This window comes from Dryobates pubescens, chromosome 14 (assembly GCF_014839835.1).
Source record: "Dryobates pubescens isolate bDryPub1 chromosome 14, bDryPub1.pri, whole genome shotgun sequence".
Classification (NCBI taxonomy): domain Eukaryota; kingdom Metazoa; phylum Chordata; class Aves; order Piciformes; family Picidae; genus Dryobates; species Dryobates pubescens.
Window position 1 is genome coordinate 17872776 of NC_071625.1, and position 23620 is coordinate 17896395.

The window sequence follows — 23620 nt, forward strand, 5'->3', positions numbered from 1 at the left end:
GTCCAACCCGTCACCACAGACCTCATGACTAGATAGTCCATCTATTAGTGTGAGTAGCAAGGCTTGCTTCTTGTTAGGTCTGGGTCTTGGTATATTTTGTTTCTTGTTTCCTTCCTGCTGTAGTTTCCAAATTGGCAAGGTCCTGGATCAGACAGCCTTACTTGAATAAACCTTCCTACACTCCTAATGCCTTCTTCAGTTAGTGTGATTGTCCAGGTGTGGTTCCCATCATTGCCTTCCATGTGTGTTGGCCAGGTTTGTGCCCCCGTATGTTGTTACTTACAACTGCCTCTATTTTCAGTTCTTTGAAAAAGATCCTTGATCAGATACCACTAAAGAAGCAGACCCTCTCTGGCCAAATACCCTTACACTACTCATTTTTGAAAGCATCTATTCTCCTCAGTGTGCCTGTGGGGAGAAATAAAATGTTCCTTTTCAACATACCTACTTAGTTCCCTTAGATTAGAAAACAATCTGAATGAGAAATTCTCTTATCCTACTAATAGCATTGAGGGCACCCATTTAATAGGCTCTTTCTGTATTTTTATTATGATAATTTTAATTAACATAAACATTGAATTATCCACATTTTAATTATGTTAATTATTCATGATAACCAAAGTCCAGTGTTACCAGGAAGTTAATCTTCCCCTGAATTTATTTTCATAATTACAAACCTTTGTCAGTGCATATATTACTGCCATTGGATCTGAAAAGCAGAGTTTGCTGTTCTGGGGTTGATTTTCCCTTGCCGTTAGAAGGACAGTTCCAAGTAACCTTTGTGCTTATTTTCGGGTACATACATCCCAAACCAGATTACATTTATCAAACCACCTCTTGGCTTTTTATTCCTGGGAATTATAGCTTATTTAAGCTACTGCATTTTGAGTTTAATTTTCAGCCTTGTAAAATGCCTACCCCATTGTAAGCCTGTTTCTCATACACTTTCTTTTATTATACACTGGGTTCTTTATGCACTTTTATTTTCATGTGTATTTCTTACCTGAACACCATTTGTCAGCATGTCTTTCTGCACAGCTTCTGTCAGTTTCCAGCTAGAGAGCATTCCTACATGTCAGATTTTGCAAACCAGTAGCAATATTCCTGCATCATGTTAGCAACATGTCTTTGCAGTGCCACACAATTTTTGGGCAGACTCTTTAAAGTTTTTTGGGTTTATGTTTTTTGGGGGGGGTTGTTTTGTTTTGTGGGGTCTTTTTCCTTATTTCTTCAGTTTTCTTTTTTCCAGTTTCTTCCACTGTTAGTGTCATGTAAAGGGGTATGGATGTGATACATGGCTGAAGGAGGCCATCCCATTGAGTCATGAGCTTCAGAGTGGACTCTCTTTCTAGACTTTCTCTCAGGGAGGAGCCTAGCTGTGTCTAAAACCACTCTTAGTCCCAGACTTGGTCAGTGGTTTGTAACTAAGGTTTGTGTATCCCTAGCCACTTATTAGAATCAATGTGTGCCTTTTCAGAGCCCGGCCTAGAAAATCACCAAGAACTTTCCTCTGCTTTTAACTCTGCTTCCAGTTGCCTGTCCTCTGACAATGCAATGTGCTGAAGTGCCTTCATCCTACATGTGGTTTGTTCATTTTGGCTCAGAAGAGCATTCTTCAAAGGACATTCTCTATTTTGTAGTCTTGTCCCTTTCAACTGTTTGACTTTTCCTGGGGATGCTGTGGCACATAGCTTAATTTCAAGGTCTCTTCCAACCTGGTCTATTCTATTCTATTCTATTCTTATCTTGGTTTATTTGCACCCTCTTAAAGACAGGGTTCCCAGCTCCACATCAAACAGCATTCAAGAAAATAGGTCTACCATTTTTTATCTCAAGCATTCTGATACAATGTGAATATCACAGCCATGCTTAAAACTTTTCCAGTACTTCAGTTTTAGCCACTCACTTCTTGTATGTCTTTTCTCAAAACTAAGAAGTATTTTCCTATGTTCTCCTTTAAATCTTAAAATGTTCAGATTCTACCACTAGCATCATGTCTTGTTTCAGATCCCTAAACACACTCTCAGCATGCCCTATGGTAGAAATAGTTTGTTTCTAGTCAACTTGAAAGACATTTCTGAATTGTCTTTTCTGTGTTGCTTTTTGATCCAGAATGGTTCTCATGTCTCAAGTCTTTGCTTTACATCATGCTCCTTAAAGAAAGTGCTGTGTGAGTCCAACTGAACAAAGTAGGTCTGGGAATATAAAATCTGTGTAGTTTAGGCAAGCCTCTTCCTCCTTACAGAAGTGATGGAGAACCACTGGGGAAAGGATGCCAAAAGCATGACCTGACAACTAGCATCTGTGAAACAGAAGGGACTTTGGGAACATCCCACAATCGTCTACATTTACACTGCTGCTCTGTGGAAGAAGCAAAATTACAGAGAGTTATAATGTTTACTTATATTTATTCAGTTCCCCAGAAAGACATTCATGGGGAATTATGAGCTAAGAATCTCCTTCACACTTTATCTTTTCTTGCTTCTCACATGCAGAAAGTTTAGCTCCTTGGGACACAAACTTTCATCTCTGGGCTTCAGTACTAGTTCAGTTCAACTTTAGCTCCATTTTAGTTCACATTTAATATTCATTTCTTAGGAAGTCAAGATAACTGAAGGGTTGTTGTTCACCCAGAAATGTTTAATGTAAACATAGGAAAAGAATGATTGATATATTTACCTACTTTTCTCCCCAGCAAGAGGTACAAGATTTAAGTTCTAAGTGGGATACAAGGATGAAATTCAAATTTGCTATGACTATGGTGTAGCAGGATATCATAACTTTGCCTGTGTGCACATAGCACACTGAAGTCATTTATCCCTAGGCAGTCAAGTAACTCTCATCTGGTTGTCTGAATAAATAATACAATTAACTGATTTGAGACAACATACCAGCCTGAGACAAGGTGATTGACAAAACACCTAAACCCCTTCTAGGCAAAGCATTTGAACAATCTTTAAATAAACTTTCCACATGGAAATATTGGATGGTTTCAGAGTCCCCTAGGTAATCCCTGCTGAGCCTAGGCCAATTGAAAGCCATTACTTGTATCTTATGTGTCAATTAACATTCTGGGTGGGGACTCTGGCACCATCCCAGAGACCTCTCCAGGTGGATCCTACTTGGAGAATAAACAAAACTGAGAATAGACAAGATGCTTTTAAATGGTCAGTAGAAACTGTTCCAGCAGATGCAAAAATGGTCATGTAGGACAACTTTATGTATGTAGTTAACGTAGTTAGAAATGTACATTCTTAAAAGTACTTCAGATGGTTAGAACATGCATATGCCTGAGTGATGACACAGGGTTACAGGCCAGCTGGATTACAGGAGTTTATCAAAGAATGGTTTGGAGAAATCTCATCCAGTCCAACTTGAAACACCTCTGTAAGGATGCTTGCAGTGCAAATTTCTGTCACCACCTGGGCAGTGACCAGCTGTCCTGTTCTGAAAACTCATTTTTCCATGTGAATATTACTTTCTGCAGAGGTTTAGAAGTAATCATTAGTTTGCTTTGTCTTGCTTGTGGGTTGGTTGGTGGGATTTCTTGTTCTTTCTGTTGCTGGTTTTTTGTTTGGTTGGAGTTTTGTTTGTTTGGTTGATTTTTAAATAAACTAATGAATGTTAATGACAGGTAAGAGATGCTCACTGGGAGTAGGGGCAGTATCCCTTTTCCAAGCCATGTCTTCCTGAATCCTAAATTCGAAGGATATTGGTTGTTTCTACGTCTTCATTTCAGGAAAGCTGTTACCAGTACACATTCATAAACAAACAAACAAAAAGGCTTATTGCTGTTTCAAGGACAAGGAACCTGTTTGAAAGGCTTGTGCAAAACAAAGTCTTTATTTTGCATGTTACAGGTATCTTCAGGGATTTAAAGCTTCATCCTTCTTGCTATTGCAGTTCATAGTGCTTCCTGTGAGCAGATGAAAAGCTAATGCACTTTCACTCTTTGTGTGACTCAAATGAATTTAACAAGGTCACATAGTAGAGAAATGACATTTAGGAGGGTTTCAGAAGGTGTTCAAGTTGTAGATATTTAGCGGTGTTAGCTGTTTGTCACATGCAAGGGGCAGTGGTGCTCAGTGTCAGAAAGTCTAATGTGTGCTAGTCCAGAGCAGTCAGATAAGTATAGAAGTAACTAGGGGATTACTGCATGATAATTTCACTGTATTTTCTTTCTCTTGATCTGTAGGGTCTACCTGGAAATCCAGGGGAAAGAGGACCTCCTGGAAAACCAGTATGTAATTAAATTCTATATTACATCCTCTATTTAACTCCACTGCTGCTCTTCCCAGCAGATTGACTAGAAAACCTCTAATAACCACTAACGGGTTGTAATATTTGTGATGCGTGTGGAACAGTATGAAAATAAGTATGTATCCAGCATATATATAAAAAAAAGCTTACATTGTAAAGGCATTTTGCTAGCACCACTATGCAGTACCCTCATCAAGAACTCATCTGGGGTGAGCTAAAGTGCATGAATCATGTAGGGCAGGGAGTATGTTTGGCCCAGTGAGCCCTAGGAAGGGCAGGGGAAACTAATGAGAGTCCATAAGCATATTCAGGAAACTTTCTTATACCTTGAGCTTTCTAAGTTTGTTTGAGATAACAAATTTTTCATTCCACAGGGTTCCCCACCCCTGCTCTCTCCAGAGGACATAAATCTCTTGGTAAAGGTAATCGGCCTTTGATGATGATGAAAGTTTATCTGTATGTTTGATTCAGATCTGGCTAGCACTCTGATGGGAAAGTGTCTGAGCCACAAGAGCAAAAGGTGCCTTTAAGCACTCCGTTGAAACTTGTAGATCTTCTACTTGCACTATTAGGGGGCCACTGGAAAACATGATGGAGATCAAAATCCAATTGCCTTTTGACCATCCCTGTCAATGAAATGACCTACACAGATCTTTATAATGTATGTTACAAAAACTGAGACTCTTTCTGCTCTTTCTGGAGTGTGCATTCCCAAGGAGAACTAAACATTGACAGGTTGTATTACCTAAACCAGAAAATGGAAATCAATTTAACAAAATGTCTGATTTTTCCCTAATACCACCAGCAGTGGCTGGAGTAGTTCCAAACTGTGAGCACAAAGTCAGTTTTCATAGTGCATCTGAAAGGATGCAGGTAATTAACCCCAGATGCAGCTATGGTTCAGAAGTGATGATCTGTGATCTTTCTGTCTGCTTATGCTGTCCATGTAGAGAGACTTACAGGAAGTAAGTCAGTGTTTGATAGGTGTTGACTGCAGAATCTTTACAGACTTATCTGAGTTGACTTGGGAGATTTTTAAACAGTCTTGGGACAAGGCAGGAAATCCTTTCTTATTGATTAAAAGAGACTAAAAAGTTAGCTTTTATTACCAACTTCATTAACAAAATGACCCTTTAAAGACTGCTATTATGAAATGCCTTCATTGAAGAGCTGTCTTTCTTCTGGAGCCAAGTATGTATATAATTGTTTGGGATTTCTGATCAGTACAATAACAAGAGACTGATTCTTGAGTGCAGGATGTAATTTTGATTTTCTTCACTCCACACTTGGTACAATTCTACATAAAGCAGCACCTTGAAATCTCAGATAAAATTAGGACTCTCTTCTGCATGTTTCCCAAGCACTTTTATTGCAAGTAGGTAAATATGCATGTAGGAACCTAGTTTAACCTACAGTTTTGCAATGGGGCAATGACATCTGGATGTTGGAGCAAGGTAATCTAAATCTTGGCCTGATGATCTGTTTCTTTTGCAGAACACCCTTTCTGACATTGTGCTGCACCAGGGTTTTCCCCTAGCAATCTGCCCTCTGAGCCTTAAACCAACTCTCACACTGGTGTAGACACAGTGCTCTTGTAGTCTTGTAGTTGTAAAACAGGGTTGTTCTTGGGAGTCTTGCTTTGTGGCTCTCTAAGCTCCCATTAGGAAGAGCTTTTCCTTGTTTTCTTAATCCTGGATGATAAGTTAGGACTTGTCCAGCTAGAACTAATGGGAAACTCCCCATGGGAGCATTTGTGAGCTCAGCTGCTGGCCTTTGCTCTGCTCCACACTACCCCTATTTCAGATCTGTAAATTCTGTAACCCAGATCAAACTGCAAAGGCCTGTGTATTACACTAGCACTACACTGCTGCATTCATAAGGGATGACTTTAGGGTCTGCTAAATGCCTTCGTCTGTTGCTAATGTATTTCACCATTTCTAGGATGTGTGCAGTGAATGTCCTCCTGGCCCACCAGGACTGCCAGGCATCCCAGGCTTCAAAGGTGATAAAGGTCTTCGAGGGCCACCAGGCAGAGATGGTCAGGATGGGAAAATGGTAAGAAAGCTGGGGAAGTGACTGTGCCTTGGGTGTGGTGTAACATTGTTTTTCTTCTAACATATTTAGATAATTTATTTTTATTTTGTTTTATTCTGGCCAGCAAACTATTGCATCTTTTCTAGATGTCTGTGAAGTCAATGGACTAAACCAGTGTTTACCTCTACCACTTCTGCATTGCAGGGGAATGCTGGTCCCAGAGGTCCTACAGGCCCACCTGGACTAGATGGCCCAAAGGTTAGCTGGTTTTCTTCAGTTATCTAATGAAAACTTATCTGTGTCTAGTTAGCCCACTATCTGAAGCAGGATATTGGTGGCATCCATGTCTGTGTAAGGGCGTAGGGCTGGCCTGTTGAATGAGCCTTGTATTGGCATTGAAGTGCCACATGCTCCCCACGCAAGACAGTTTCCCTTAAATAACACAGACACAAATGAAAGGCCGGATTCTTAATGCTGACATTCATTATATTAGTGTCTTGATGACAATGACTTGAGCTTAAGTTTCAATACAAATCAGATGAGGAAGAAATTAAAGACTCAGCAGTAGCCACCCTGCCTGTTCCTCTGCTCATTAAACCTATATGTTTGAACGACTTAAATTAAGGGTGATGCAGTGTGGGCTCCATGTATAGTATCTACCATTTAGGATTTATCCACAGACTGAATGTTTCCCAAAACACTACGTATCTCAACTGTACACCTAGCAGTCTAGGGATGCACACCAACATAAAAATTCCAATGTCTGAAGGATTCCAGTAATGCCATATTTCAAGTCTTTCCCATCAAGGATTCTGTCATCAGTCTACTCACAATGTCAGTGCCTGGTCACAATCAAAACCTTAACAACTGCTGAATGTGAAGTAAATCAAAAGAAATCAATGGAGTGAGATATAAGGGCATTTCATAATGGACCACAATTTTCTTCAGACTTCCCTGCATTACTTACCTACTGTCTAAACCATCTTCTGCAGTTTTAACATCTTGCTATTTGCACTTAAGAGTGTTTGCTGTTAAAAGTGTGGTGGCAAATGCAGTAGAGTCACAAAAGTAAATGCAGGGTTGATCCAGGATAAAATTTGTAAATCAGTTAATAACCCATAAAGATACTAATTGGAAGAAATGCCAAGAAATGTGGGACATATCTGCAGACATTTGGGCAACAGGAGTGAATATTTAGCTGAAGTAATAGGACCAATTTTGAATTGTACTTGTGCATAAAATTACATCAATTGATAAATAGTCTAACCTGTATTCAGTGCGAAGGCATATTCACAGAGTTGGCAAATGTTTCAAGAATATATTGTAAGACCTTTAAGAAGGTGCAAAAACATTCTTTGTGGTTCCTTTCTAAATGCATTAGGAGGAGCCTTGCAGTAAAAGACTCAAAGAGATCTGCAATTCTGAAGATATAGCATATTGTCCTAATCAACATCCAAACCAGTATTAGGTTTCATTCTGAAACAGAACAATGGAACTGCGGATCTTTGATCATGAGCAGCTTCATGCCTTCTGGCAATATAAATTAGGCCTCCTTTATTAAATAACAGCCCTCCCTCCAAAGCTTGTCTCCTACCTCTCATATAGTAAACCAGAGTATTATTTCCATGGCCAGAAATTCATTAGTGTTCATCACTTGTCATTATGTCATCATGTCATTATTTTTCACTGTATGAGACTGACTTTAACGTTGACAGCAAAGACATATACATTTGAGTTAGCTGCCTCTGTTCTGTGTCACTAGGATAGATTTAGAGAATGAAAGAAGCACTTTCTGAGTGAATTTTCTGACTGCACCCTAGAAATGTTGGGTTTATTGCTGCTGTTCCTGAAGGGAGAGATTACTAGCTCATAGTGTGGACACCTTTGTTGGGCTACATGATCTCTTACCAAGATCTGATTTAGTGATGTTCCTGTCTGCTTTCTAAGGATGTCTAAGTCCTTTTCACATGCATGAGACTACAACATTAAAAAAAGTTCTACTCTGGGCCTGCCAAGGGCCATTCTTCACATATATTTCTGGTTGCAGGATTGGTAGTGAATGTCCAGAGAAGAATTTAAGAGGAAGGCCAACAGGACTGTCTTAATTCATGAGTTTTATGGTCGGATGTCTAAGTGTTTTATGAAGTAGGTCAAAAAGCTGATACAATACTGAATCTATGTGACATTCAATTGCTTTTTTTTTCCTTCTTCCTCATTATTAGGGTGCTAAAGGAGACCGTGGTATGACTGGAGATGTAGGAGAGAAAGGAGAACAGGTAAAAACAAAGTGTGCTTTCCAACAGTGCTGCCACTCTGATTGTTCCTTCATCGACAGCTCCTATGTCTGTAGAGGAACATCCTTCTCAGAGGCAGAGGAGGAATATAGAAGTTCTTCATTGCTAATATACTTTAAATGTGCTGTGCTGAAAAGTGTAACTGTAGCAGTCCTCCACAGGCTTCCATCCCCATTTCCAGTAAAAACCCTCCCATATGATCTGCTTCCTCACCTCTAGACAGGATGCATTTAGTTCTCTACATTATCTAACACTTATTTATTTCCCCAGATGTCTTTGGGTGGACAAAGCCAGTGTTTCTATTTGTCCTAGAAATGAATGCAAGGATGACCTCTTAGGAGGGGCTGAGATGCCACTTGAAAGAAGAGGTTGACCTAAATTAGAGCAAACTTTCATAGTTAACTTTGCCAAGGGCTGAGTCAATAGTTTAAGGTGCAAATCAGCACCTTTTCAGTGAGATTTGTAGGATATTTTAAATACATTTTGTTTTATGCCTGATCTCCTGCCTTATACAGTTCCACAATATTCTTTCTCATATTCCATTAGCATAGACTGAAGTACACATTAGAAAAAATATACTTTAACTATGCTTATTTCTGAAATGTATGCTTTGAAAATCAAAGGTTTGCCTTAAAAAGCCATGATTCTCCATGAAATTATAACCAGCTCCCTGTGTATTGTCTCATTTTCATGTTCCTTCACAATATTCAATCACCAGTTAACTTTTCTAAAGCTAGAAATGTGGAAGCTGCATAAAGTCTCTCTTTTTGTTCCTCAGGGCCACCCTGGAATGCCTGGCTTCTCAGGGGCTCCTGGAAACCCTGGTCCACCTGTAAGTTTCTCTGTTCCAAAGATGGTGCTGTATTTTCCTTATAAAGGAAATATGGAAGAAAGGATCATTCCCATCTGTCTATGCATTGCATCTACATTTTCCAGTGGGTTCCTAGTGGCCGCCTGAGTGTCATAGAGTTCCCCACTTGTGACAACTGCTATTTCATACACTGGACACTTTTCACTGATTGCTTCAACTTTCCCTATAAACTGCTGCTAAGCTTCAGTTGTTCTCTTTATACAAAACAATGATGAAGAAAACATCAATTTCTACAGAAACTGCTTAGTAGTATTTGTATAAATGTTTTCTTACATGTAGAATAAATTGTCAGTTCAGAACCAGCAGATCTAAGAATATTTTGCTTCTCAGTTTTACATAGTGGTATGAGACTGGATTTTCTCCTATTTTTCTATCCTATGGGTTACTTTTGAATTAAAAAAACCTTTTGTGTGTGTCCTTCTCCATCTAGCTCTATCTCTGTAAATATGATTACGCTTCTCTGTAGTTAAAAAAAAAAGGGTGACAGTGCAGAAATAACTTGGCTCTTCTGCTTGTGAGATCACTGTTTACACCCTCCAAAAGTTGGGATTTTTCCTGAGTGAAGAACTTTTCTTTCCAAACCACCTCTCTTTGTTCACAGTCATCACTACTCATATTGCTGCTTACAGTGCAGTTTGGCTCTGCTGTGCTGAGGGTGTGCAGCATTGCTCTGCTCTGGGGATCAGCAGTCTCTTCAAAGCTGAGTTTACATTTCACTGACTAAATGACAGAAGATACCGGGAAAGAGGATTAGATTAAAATTCTTTATTCAGGTGGCAGCAGTACCTAAAGGATGCTGAATGCTTTGCTCCTGGTAAAACATGTGGATCTGCTGGATCATTTGCACTCCTGTTAGTATTATTTGAGGAGAAGCTAATAACATATTTACTGTGTCCGTGGTAACCTCATGTTGCTCCAACCTTAGGGTTATTAAGTCTTTAAATTATTCTGTGATATCCCCTGAAGAGACTCACAGTCAAAGGAAATATGCAAAGTAAAATTGAGCCTGTCAAAGCAGAGCAAAATGTGATGTTCCCCTAGATGATTTTTTTCTTCAGCTTTTGCGGACTTTTTTCTCTGTCTGCATTGACTTACAGCTCCAGAAGTTTGCATGTCATGGAGTGTGCATCAGACTGCTTCCATAATTTCTGTTCTTTATAGTTATTTTTGTCACAAGATTGGCTTTTTCCAATTTGTCCCCTATTTTCAGAAGGAAGGGCCAGGACCAAAATCAAATATCTAGCTATTTCTGGCTTTGGAGGCTGATTGGATGCAGAGGTTGGCACTGCATTTTCTTTGATTAATAAAGAAAAGAAAGAATGAATGTTGAACTGAGCAACTGAAAAAAATCTTCATTGCTGCCTGCTGTGGTGGGGGTATGTCGACAAAAGTACAAAATGTGTTAATCACTCATATTGTCTCTGCTATATTTTGTTTAGGGACCAGATGGGGCACCAGGACCAATAGGACCAGTAGGAAACCCAGGAGATATAGTAAGCTCTAAGCTGTTTCACTACCAGCTTCACCTATATATAACTCTGTGAAGTATAACTGAGCTGGAATCCATGAAAGTTTCCCATAACATTCAGCCTGAATCAGCTCTACATCTGCAAGTAGGATCTCCACAAATAGCCACAGATTACTCTGTGAAGTTTTATTAACTCACCTAATGACACTGCAAATTAGCCAGAGTATAATCCAGTCCATGGGACTCTAGGGAGGTTATTGTACCTCTTATCTATTATACTTTGCTATTAATGTATCTGACCCTGTAGAATAAAATAACTAAATCTGTTGGAATGCTTCATGACCCAGGCTAACACCTGAGCTGTGCATGGGGATTGTCAAGATGAAACTAGATACTTACAGGATGTCACAGCACAGACTACTCAGATGCCTAAACCTGCAACCATTCCCTGGCATCACTGAAAATACTACTACAGATGTAACCTTTGAGAAGTCCATGAAGATGTTTGCTACTACTGTTTCAGTTGAAGGGTGTTCAGATGCTACTCCATGGTAATGCATCAGAAAACCCTGGGAGAGACAAGCAATCTGATTGATGCAATCTTTAGTTTGAAAAGGAAAAAGTGAACTTTCCCTGAGCAATGCGTGCTGTTGAGTTGGAACAATGTGTAATTCTGTGATTAATTTCTAGATCAGGGTTTCCACATGAGCAGGGTGCCTTTTGCAGACCCATTTCCACCTGAATTCTGACATAAATGAACAGTGATGAACCCTCTGATGGCTGATATGAAATCAGTGAGCACTCTCATCAGAGAGGCCAGAGACTACATAGTCAGGCTGGCTGAAATTCCCTTACAAATGCATGATTAAGGTTGTGACACTGAAACACCTGGGATGCTATTGTCCATTCCTGTAGAGTAAGGGAATTTCTTGGCACTGTCATCAAGGCATTTCTCATAGCTACTCTCTTGACAGGCATAAAATACAGATCTTCTACTTTCTGTTTGGATACATTATGCAGAAAGTTAATGACTAAATATAACATACAGTTAAACTTCAGAAAAATTACCAGTGATTTCAGTGGTTTCTCTGTAATAACTTGTAACTAACACTGGAAGTTTTATGTGAAAATAAAGCATTCCAGTTTAAACCAGAAGGACTTCAAGGAAACCTTGTACACTGTGTGACATGAGTGACAAGAGCAGATTTTCATAGCTGTTCCTTGTCAAACTCTACATTTGATAAATCTTCATCTGGCAGGAGCTTTTGTCTGACCCTCAGAGTTTCTGCTTTTTTTTTCCAGGGTAAAGATGGTCCTCCAGGTCCACAAGGCCCACCAGGGTTACCTGGACTTCCAGTGAGTGCAGTTCAGCTCCTAATTCAATACGTTAAACTGTTCATAAACACATACATGTGTAAAACAAAGAGGTGACTTTTTTTTTTTGTTCTTTGAAAGCTATGCATGATCAGTAATGATACCCATCATGTCGATGCTGCATCCTTGGTCTACGACAGTGTGAATGTTGTATTTGTTCACTTTAAAGCTAAGTGAATCAGGTCTGTTCCTTATCTGTACAGAAATCAACCAATAGCCTCAGAATAAGGGCTCAAAAATTCATAGACTGGAATACTGTTTTTATCTGAATCCAGAGCTGAAATAATTCCTTTGCACTGAGTCAAAGTCAAGTGATTTGTGGGTATAGACTCTTCTGCAAAAGTCTTTTAGTACAACTATTTTTCCCTTTCTAAATTTATCTTGGGGATAGGACCAGAGCTATTTCTAGAGTAAAATAGGCTAGCTGAATGAAGATAATGACATTATAATGATTTCTAACAGCTGTTTTTAGAATTCTGTTTTAAGGATTGTTGAAGTGCTCACAAGTGGAGGAAGCCTCTTAGACTTGCCGTACTGGAGAGGGAAGCAGTTTTTGCTGTTACGGTAGTGTGGCAGGGAGAGGTTTATAGTTGACTTACAGAAGTAGAGTAGTTTTTGAAGGGTTAGGTAAATTTAAGTGTGCCATGATGAATCAATGTTGTCACTGTGCAACTCACACTGATGAAAACCACACCAATCTCCTATATTGACTCCTCCCTTTCACCCTGTTTTGCATTTCACTTACAGGGCATGGCTGGGAATGATGGCAAAGACGGCAAACCAGGATCTCTTGGGGAACCGGTAATGTGATTTTACACTGTTTCACTCAGACAGTTAGAGCCTGAAGCCCCTTATTGGTTTTGGAGCTGCCTATCTATGGACTCCTTAGGGGAAGCAGAGAGCCTGTTTGCACATATATTTTTTTTACCAGCAGAAGGACTACATTGTCATGAGCAATATATGAGAGTCACACACTAGCAATCTCAACGTGAAGCTGGGTTCTTTAACTTTTACAGCTACCATAAATACACTAAAATGTAGTGACTTCACTTTTACAGCTGCCGTAAATATTGCAGCAGAAAGAAGGCTGCATTGTAACATTAAACCTAGTGATCCACTTTTTAGGTAGAAGATTATGGAGCATTAAAAGTTTAGAGCAGGTATCTTTAAAGAAGCCTTTTCTGGATTGCTCTGTGGCAATTCTGTTTTCCAGGATTAAAGGTTTTGTAATTAATTTTGTCTACCTATTCTACACTTGCATTTGCTGAGGGAAAAAAGCTGAGCCATGAAGTTGTCAGTCAAAATGAAATGTTAATAAATTATGCAATGGAAGTTGTTCCATGCAACTGTGTCTGTTATATGAAGAATGTGCTTCCAGTGTCTGCTGCTGTCAGCATCTTTCTTTGATTTATCAAATGAGACTTAGTGGTTACTCAGTGGTTATGGGAAGAGCCAAGTTCCCAGTCATAAGGATAACTGCTATATGAAGCGGCACTTGTCACAGCAGCTGCAGATAATTGTGTGCTTGCATCAAAACACCTGGTTTCTATGTTCAGATGTTGATTTTGTATGTCTTGACTAGATACTGGTGCAGTTCTGTGCATTATCACTTCCATATTAAAACATTGTAAAGGGACACCAGCCCAAAGATACAAGCAGCCTTTGAAAGTCAAAGGCTGGGTTCATGAGAGCGCAGCCAGGAGTATGTATCGGAATGTCTGTCGATATTGTCCTTCTTGCACGCTTAGACTTCAGCTGAGACTCCAACTTAGTGGAGAAACTCTGGGCAAACACACTTCTCAGTATTGTTACAGCTAAGGGAGAAGAATGAAAAGTTTTCAGCAGGAGAGAGATGGACCTGAGTGTGACCGTTTTAGGCTGTTCCTTTAAGAGACAGTTACTGGAACACTCTGGCTGAATGTTTTGGTATTAAAATGAAAACAATGATAAGTCTAAACTAATTTCATTGGTAGATTGGTAGAATGCAACTTTAAATTTTTAGCTTTAGTTCAGTTTGAATCTCAGTCAGTTCAGTCTGTCTTTATCAGTCTGTCTGTTTCAGTCTCTCTGAGCAACAGCTGTGCTGGACGGAGTTGACATTGAATTAACTGAGCTAACCAGATAAGAAACTAATTCTTGTATACGCTTTGAGATAACAGAATTTCCTCCTTAATAATTACCTTTTTCTCTCTCTCTAACCCTTTTTGGGAAAAAAAGGAGGCAGGGGGAGAAGGGGGGTACAGTTGGCGGGGGAACCCCTCTTCTTGGAGGAGGGAAAGGTGTTCTGCATTAAGTTCATTGCTGTATATTTCTGTACATATTGTAAATATTGTGTATATATTAATCTGCATTTCATCCTGCTTGTAAATATAGCTCTTATCCATTTCTGCTTCTCTGACTGAATTAGCCGTGGTTTCTTTATGGGGGGGAGAACTGAACTTTCTCTCTCCACCACATTGAGACTCTCACTAATATCAACATAATTGTTTCCCATAGGGCAAGCCTGGAGAACCAGGGCTTCCAGGACAGGAAGGTGCCAGAGGCTTACCAGTAGGTGCTGCTCTGTAGGGTTCAATTCAGTCACCCTTCTGTTCTGTAGATGGGAATTCTCTGTTGGGCAGATGAGATTCTTTAGTGATTCAAATGTGTAACTAAAGAGCTGACCTGGCTGAGAATAGTCATAGACAGGCATTTCCAAATCCTTCACACTTAGGGATGAGGAGTCCCTTACTGAGAAGATAAAGCACATAACCTCACAACACCCCTTTTACCAGAAAACGCAGTCATGGCTGTAGCCCTTATGTTTTCTAACATGTCCTCTGAAAGAAGAGAAACAATGTAATTTAGGGTTAATCTATTGTCAGGTCACACCAGCAATACACACCCTGCAGTCTTGACCTTACAGTTTAAAGAGCCATGAAAATCTCTTCCTCTGACATGGCCCTTCCTGATAACTCCATGGGATATGGCAGCTCCATGCTGATCAGTTCCCAGAAATCATAGGCAGAATTAGGGTAGTTATTAAGTAAACATTCAAGCTAGAGCTTTTTTAGTGTTTCATGCATCAGGGTAATGGATAATTATTGATTTTGTTCTCTTTTGTAGGGTTTCAAAGGACAGAGAGGAGATACAGGTCCACCAGGTCCCCGGGTAAGTAACCTGTGCCTCATGCATGATCCTTTGGAGAAAGAATGTGTGAATTGAAGCTGACCTATCTGAGGCAATAGGTAAAAGTGGTGACAGGTTTGTGTTTTAACATGTCTGTTTTCAACTACAATTTCATGGCCCACACCCATGGCATAAAATTGCAGAATCTGCCTTTGTTCCCTATGCTGAAGTTCTGATTCTAGGTAAAGTGAGGCAGCTGGTAGAGCTGTGTCCTCAGATGCCCCCTTTGAGACAGACCTATGTGAGGAAATTTGAACAATGCCTCCATACAACATTCCTCTGGTACAAATGCTGACATACAAGGTGAGGAACCCTACTACACTTGGACAAGTATCAGCTCTCCTCAAAACACTCATGAAGAAGTACAAAATATGTTCAGGAATAAAATTTAGAGAAATTAGAATAGAAACGTCTCTAGCCTTTTGACTTACTTTCCTGTGGATAATAAACCCCAAAGTCCTTCATAAAAAGTTGGTCTTCTCTCTGTTCTGAACAATACACTACAAAAAGCATCTTGATGTAGCAAGTGGAATACAAAAATGAATGTCCTTCTGCCTAATTCTGGCTTTTTACAAGCAAATCAAATGCTCTGCTTGCAGGAGCTTAGCTTAAAAATCCAATGCTGAAGTTCTTTATTTCTCCCTCATCACAGTAGTTTCTGTATCCTGAATAGGTTGATGGTTTTCAATGACTGCATTAGTAGTAGTAAATATTCTGCTTCTGTATCAATTACAGAAGATGCTTCTGAGTTATTTTTATAAGCTGCATAGCATGTATGATGAAGGCAACTCTTGCTGGCTTTACTGAGCTCTGTCCATTATTGTAGAAACCCCATACCACTTACAGTAGTGTTACTGAACTGTCTTTGACCTTGTGCTGCTATCTCTTTCCATTATGCTGAATTGCAGGGAGAGCCAGGTGCAACAGGTCCTGCTGGTCGTGAGGGCCCACAAGGGAAGGATGTAAGTGTACCATTTTGAGTAGAACCAATCTACTTCTACCTGATGGAGATTAAAATGAAGATTTTAATTCACAGAAACCCTGTCCTGAAACAGCTGAAGAAACTACAATAAATGGTGAATTACTGCAGCAGTACACAGGGAATGATTTGTGCAAAGATCATTAGGGTAACAGAGAATGGAAGGGCTTTTGTCACTGTTCAGCTGGTGACACTTACATGTCAGTTGTATCTTTGGAAAAGCAGAGAAAGATGCATTGTTTGAATCCTAGGCTGTGCTGTGTAGCCACGGGCCTGTTTCCTGCCACCCTTCTTCAAGCAGTGCTTCATTCTGCAGGTTCCACTGTGACAGGTTCTGTCATGCTTCTTCTGCAAAAGCTTTGCCTTGCTGTATTCATAGCTCCACTGAAATCTACAAAAGACCTGTGGAATAACACACTGCTTCTCAGAGGAAAGAGATTTCGTACCAAGAGATCCTCTGTCATGATTAGTATCAAACTCAGGCACATAACAAAGATTTGGGAGAGTGCAGGTGATGTGAGATCCTGCAGCAGCTGCTAAACAATACACCAAGAGGCTGATGTGTTATTGTCATCGGACCTGGGGAGTGGTTTCTCATTTGCACCACCACCCTCCCCGCCCCCAATATCACTGGATATGTTGCTCTGTAAATGGTACCCTACAAAGTAAAATGCAAGATAGACTTGTCAGAGCCGCTCAAAAGAAATAGACCTAAGTCTCCCTCAAAAGAGAACAAGTACTCTGTTCTTGAGAGATACTGGAGAGTCTCTGTCCTTGAGAAATCCAGCTCTAAACTAACCTGATAATAATGGTTTCTGTCTGTAATCAAGCTGCATTTAGCAAAAGATGCTTAAAATTCAAAAGGGTGGTCTTCTTCATACATAACTGAATGGGGATAATGACACTTTAATGTGGCTTCACTCAAATTCATGAACAGCATTTACTAGGAATGTTTTTAAATGCCTGTATGCTTGCCTCTATGTCAGATCTTTCCCTCACACCAGAATACATTTCTTTGTTTCAGGGTGATACTGGTCCCATGGGACCACAGGGCCCTCGAGGACTCAGAGGGCAACCGGTGAGTTTTCTGTCCTGACAAGCCATTTCTGGAGATACAATGTGTGTAGTGATAATGGCCTGCAGTCCAGAACTCTGGTTTGGAAGAAGAGTCTTAAGCAAGATTCAGGTGTTGTTTACCTGCTTTGAGAAAGACAAATCCCAATGATCTTGCTAGAAACTTTCAGTAGTGCAATGGAGTGATGGTTGCAGGCTTGGTGGAAAGAAGAGCTGCTGAAGTGGGTTCTGCCAGTGTGACAGTGTCAGAAATGCTCATATTCCAATCCTGCCTCTAGCATCTCATTCACTTCTCACATAGCCTTGGTTTTCAAAGGGAGACACTAATTGCAGGTGCCCAGTTTGAGATAAGTGGGGTCCAGTTGTGATACTATTAATTTTTGCCATGTTCTCTGTGTTTATTAAATTTTTTTCAAAGCACATAATTTTAGGAGAAGGTTTGTTTAATTGTACACCTGTAGAGTTTTATTACAACTTCAATAGAGAAATGGCAATTTAGTTGACATTTAGGGAAGTCTCACTTGGGATGTCTGGGAAATTACTTTTATTAATTCCATGTTTTTTTCAGTTCTCTCTGAAAAATCAAGCCTTTCCAAATTTGAATGCAGGTGTCTTGCTGAACCTAGGTACTCTTTTAATTTGTTGTGATGAGTGATTTCTTTTCCTCCTTGGAAGACCTGCTAGTGAAACAGATTCTACAACGTGTTCCATAATCAGCAAAATGCTGATTCAGCCAGCAGTGCCAGGAGCTGGAACGACAGGTCTCTCTGAGCTGGGAGGATAGGGGTTTAAATTAGGCTGGAGGAACATATGGAAAGTTCCTGTATCTACCTTGCAATTTGTCTCATTGTCTCCTGTACTGCTGGCATCCCTCACCAATGTGTCATGTCCCTGCCCAACACCAGCAAAGAATAAAAACACTTGAGGAGACAGAAACTACCAGGACTCCAGGACATGTTGTTGTTTGGAGAAGAGATTCTTGGGTGTTTATATGTTGGAGGGCAAAGTTTCATTTTCTCTTCTTCTTCTGCTTTGTTTCTTCTCTAGTAAGGAGTGTGAGGCATGATTTTGAATACTGCTGCTCTTTATGGTCAACTCCAATGCAGGGAAAAACATCTCTGCACGGCGAGTTGGGAGAGAGAGATAAGCGAGGTGTGGAATTTCATCTCACCAAACTTTAATCTGTGTAGATGGTCAACCCAGCTACTTTGATAAGGAATGGTGAGAAACAGGTCCTTTTAAAGGATGATGTGGCTCATTCTGAGTTGCCTAGTGTCAAGCAGGCATCAGGGCTTTAGAATAGGTGTTTCAGTGTATTCCACAAAAGAAGGGAAGCCTGAGATGAAATAGATGCCTGGACTCTGGATCCTGATTCCTCCCCTGAGAAGAGTATGGTAGTTAGGAATTTTCAGGACATACCTTTGTTACTGGAGAGAGGAAATTTTCTAACACAGGAAGGTGTGGGGGGATCTGGAAATTTCTGCCAGCACTTTACATTGATCGATGAGTTGCCAAAAAGAGCCTTGTCTGAACCCCAGTAACTTGGAGCTGCCATAGTAAATGGCTCCACACATACAGAAAAAATGCTGCATGTGATAGGGATGAGGGTGAAGAAATTGAGGAAGACAATGAGTGTTACTTAGGTTCTTTTCAAGCCAGGGGACTTGGGTCCACATCTCTCACATTTTATCTTAAGATATGTTTAGCCATGCAACCAGGGATGCAGAAATTGTGAGGTCATCTGAAAATAAGAGATCCTTACTCTGTAGTCTGCCAAGAGAGGGGGTTGGACGATGCTAAAGAAATCCCTGCTGGCACAGCAGTAGGTGGATATTTTTAATGTATGTATTACTCCACTAATGTTTTTCCTTTTGACATAGGGCAAGAATGGATTGCCTGGATCTGCAGGGGAACCTGGCCCGGCAGGTAGCCCAGTAAGTACCATGAAGGGAAGCTCATGCAGCAAACATTTCAAGGAGAGGTGTCTGGCAAAGTAGAGCAGTTGCTTACAGTCTCTGAATTGGCCATGTAGGAAGATCAGTGATCTGAAAATCACTGGCTGGTCACAACATTGGAGCAGGTTTGGCTGTGTTCCTGAAATTGAGCTGCTAGTTGGTTCGTCATTTTTCCAAGCAAACATTAAGCGTTCACAGAAAAAAGAAATTATTTATTACCTGGTATGGGAAAAAAGATTGGCATGCCTTATCTTCACCAGTAGACTTAGTTTTGCCAAGCAGAGACTGTGCAGCCAGCAGAGACTTGTCACAAGACAGGAGAGGGCCTGGGGGACTTGGCAAACTGCCACCGAGAAACAGCAGCAGCAGAAAAATCCTCCCCAGGCACTTGGGGAATGAGCAGACAGTGGGCACTAAACCAAGATCAGGAAGCAGAATGAAAGCCCCCTGGGGCCATCCTGTGTGGAAGAACAGTATGGTAATGAAGAGCCATAAGGAGGACAGTGAGTTGTGGTGGGTTGGTTTTTTTGTTGTTTTGTTTTGTTTTGTTTCCCCCTCTGTTCTGCTACTGAAATTTGTTCAGGATTTAACAAATCCGTGCAAATGTACCTTTGTGTCCAGCAGCATCTATTGCAACGCAGGGCTCTCCCCTCTTTTTCCACCCAGGTGTTGCAGCTTGTTGGGCTGTCAGATTCGGATGGAAACAAAGGAATAGCGCTAGAATCTCACAAACTGCAGCAGGACTGCCCCCTTTGTAGTCCTAGCAATGACATAAGGAACCTTAGCCTTGCTGCACATTTGTACCTGAAGTACATGTTGCTTTGCTGCAGGAATGTCTCATCCTAAGTGGTCTCAGTGAATCAGGCAACACCTTTCTGCACAGGAGGGTGATAACTCACAGATTACAGGGCTGGTGCAGTCTCACAACCTTTCTGCAGCTAAGAATTAGTGCCCCTGTTTTTAACTCCTTGAAACAACTTCCTACCTTCCTGGGACTACTATCACTGCTTCTTACCCCATGAAGCCCTGTTGTTGCCTTTTCAAACTTAATTTCCTCTTTTCATCACCTTAACCCCTGTTCCCAGTTCCTGTTACTGTTGTTTTTGCCTTTCTGCATCTTCATCAGGGCACTGTGGTTTTGGGATGTGCTGTGAGTGCTAAACAGGCATTGTTTTTTAGGTCATCATCCTGTTACCACATTACCTAGACAGTCAGCTCATGACCCAGGTACTCACCAGGTAGCTTCCTGCACAAGCACAGAACTACAGCAATATCTGCTCCAGTGGACGTACAGACCAAAAATAACATAAGAGATTGAAAAATGGTGAAGTCAAATGGATAAGTGAAAGGAAACAGTGAGGTAATATTGATTAACAGAAAAGACAGTCATGTCATCAGTATCCTCATCACATCCTGTGATCTGTGATCCTTCTCTATCACTAAAATGAATCTTCTCCCTTTTCATAAAGGTTATTATGAGAAGTATTTCCTTGAGCTGTAGACAAATCCATTTATTTTCAGGCTTGCCTGGAGATGCACACATTTCCTTCACAATGTGCTGTGACAAGCCAATATATTTCTATTTTGGAGAAAAAAAAGAAATGAGAAAGATTATCATAGTAATCAGGTTTTTCTACCTTCATCATTGCTGACTTATAATCACAAGCTAAGACCTGTTGGGAGCTTTCTCCTTTAGCATCTGCTGTTTGACAATGCCCATCCCAGGTCACAGTGCTCATGCTGAAGCCTGCACACAGCAATGCAGCCCACCCTCTGAAATATCCAGGGCTGATGCATAGACGAAGGCAATGTGCTTTGTGGCTATCAGGTTCATTGGTGGTCACTTTACACAAGACAAATTTTACACTAAAATGACAAAGGGATATGTTCTGAATTAGAAGGTAGGGGACAAAGTTGTGAAAGAAAAGGTTAAAATAAGAGTAAAAAAAAGCAGAACTGTACATGAAATGGCTCTGCATCATGAACTGCCATTTAAGCTGCCCTGATCTGTAAGAAAAAGGGATGGTTTGACAGAATATCATAAAAGATAAGTAAAAGGCAGACACTTTTTAAATTGAACCTGGAAGTGAAGGCAAAAGAGCAATTCAGTAGCTGTCTGTTGATCATACTCTCATATTTGAGCAGTATGACCACCTGCTCTGTTTCCCTGTCACTGCCCATCACAGCATTTTTACTCTGCAACACCTGTGCAGCACCAGAATAGCCACTGAACATTCCTTCTGTCGCTTCCATAATTGTCACTTCCTTTTCATCTTTGCACAGGGACCCCTCATAGCTTATTAATAATGCAAGCATGATGTTTGCAATCTGCTTTTCTAAATTACTTTGTTCTTCCTTTCCTTGTCAGTTTTTGGAGCCCTGTTGCTACAGTGAAATTGCCCAGTTCCAATGTATCTATAAACGCATGCTCTGGAAAAGATATTTTGGAGAAAGGACTGCTAGTGTCTATCTCATTTCTGTCCTAAGGGTCCTAAAGGAAATAAAGGAGAAAATGGCAGCCCAGGACTCCCTGGCTTCACAGGACCCCGAGGACCACCTGTAAGTATGTCTGGGGATGGATTAGACCCACTAATTACCTGCATTTAAATGTCAGACTGGTGAAGATGGATTTGAAGATGGTCATCTTTAATTAAAAGTGGTCATCTTTAATTATGTAAAAGAATATAAACAGGAGATTGGACAGATCCAGAAGCTATATATTTTTAGTTCCCAAGGAAAGTAAAAATACCAGTTTTCATAATATCATTTACTGAGCTGGTACTTGTCAGTCAGCTCTGATAATATGTGCATTAATTGGACTGGTTCAATTGCCTTTTTAATATGACTATGGCATATGTAAGTTCTCAGATGATATTTCTGTGTGAACCCCAGGAGGGCTCAAGAGTGAAATTTTAAGTGCTGAGAATAATACAGGTGTTTCTGATTTATGCTGTTCCAAGGAAAATTCCTTTGTTACCAGCAACAGAGGTAGGTACGTTGCAATTAAAGCATCCATAGATCTCCCAAAGTGATCTAAAATGATGCCAATACACATGAAAATATCACAGCCTTGAAATCCCAAATCTTCAAGGCAAGTAAAATATGTTACATTCCACAGGAAGGATGGAAAAGGTGAATGTTAGGTAAATATTTTTGTTTCTAGCTCTGTTGTGACTTGAAATGAGATTTAAAAGGTTTTCATGTGATTGTAGCTGAGCTGAATCTTCCACGGGATTATTCTTTCTTTCTTCTTCTTTTTTATTTTATTTTTCGATGATTGCAAAGGAAGTTTCATGGTCAAAAGAGGAGAATGAAATATTTCTCTGGAAAGTTAATTTAAATTAACAGTCATAGTCACCATTTAAAACTGAAGTGGCCCTAAAGAATCCTTCAGTGAATCAGATGCTGCCTAATTTGGAGCTGATGTACTCATGCAGCTGTGATTATTTATATTGCAGTCACATTAGTTGCATTGTATTACATAACTTGGCACTGTTGACGATGTTATTTGTGTTTCCAGGTTATGATGAAAATATCACCTGCATGCACACATTACAGATATGATCATGTGGGCTGTTAATAGACTGATTATAAAGGCGAATCTTTCCATTCACGATGTGGGAAAGTGGACAGAATTTCAGCAATAACTATTTTAACATTTATTGTGCTTTGTCACTGCCCTTCAGGACTGTGGTGACATTTTTTCAGTGTACTAAATTTTATTGCCTAATTATTGCATTATACACGTAGCATACAAACAACAACAAAGTCCTAACAGGATGCTTTTTCATATTGTAGTTGTTTAATATAGTTCTGACATATAGGCAAGCTTTCAGGCTCAAACTTGGTTAATCACTATCTCTGTAGTCATTATTTCAGCTGGTACTTCTGCTTACATCTTTAGACCACTGTGGGTTTGACACTGACACTGCTAAAGCTAAACTGGCCTGAGTAAAGTGTGCAAAGCTTTGTGAAATGTCTGTAAGAAAAAACAAAAACATTGTATTGAAAGCAGGAACACACTTTCAATGAAACATTTGCCCTGCTCTCTGCTGGTTTCTTAGAAATCATTTATACCATGTGCAGCCTCACTAAATAGTGCTCTTAAATAGTAGGATGTGTCTTTCCAGGAATGACCTATAG

The 23620-nt window shown here is 40.2% G+C and overlaps 1 protein-coding gene across 1 annotated transcript in view; it reads left to right on the forward strand.

Moving 5' to 3' along the window:
* The window catches only part of COL22A1 (collagen type XXII alpha 1 chain), a 212536-nt gene that overhangs the window by 180658 nt on the left and 8258 nt on the right, over positions 1–23620 (forward strand). The window contains exons 43-57 of the mRNA XM_054167371.1: positions 4196–4240; positions 4635–4682; positions 6202–6315; positions 6499–6552; positions 8517–8570; positions 9367–9420; positions 10899–10952; positions 12230–12283; positions 13049–13102; positions 14798–14851; positions 15407–15451; positions 16378–16431; positions 17473–17526; positions 19403–19456; positions 21965–22036. Of these exons, the coding sequence (XP_054023346.1) occupies positions 4196–4240; positions 4635–4682; positions 6202–6315; positions 6499–6552; positions 8517–8570; positions 9367–9420; positions 10899–10952; positions 12230–12283; positions 13049–13102; positions 14798–14851; positions 15407–15451; positions 16378–16431; positions 17473–17526; positions 19403–19456; positions 21965–22036 (864 nt within the window). The remainder of the gene's footprint in view (positions 1–4195; positions 4241–4634; positions 4683–6201; positions 6316–6498; positions 6553–8516; positions 8571–9366; positions 9421–10898; positions 10953–12229; positions 12284–13048; positions 13103–14797; positions 14852–15406; positions 15452–16377; positions 16432–17472; positions 17527–19402; positions 19457–21964; positions 22037–23620) is intronic.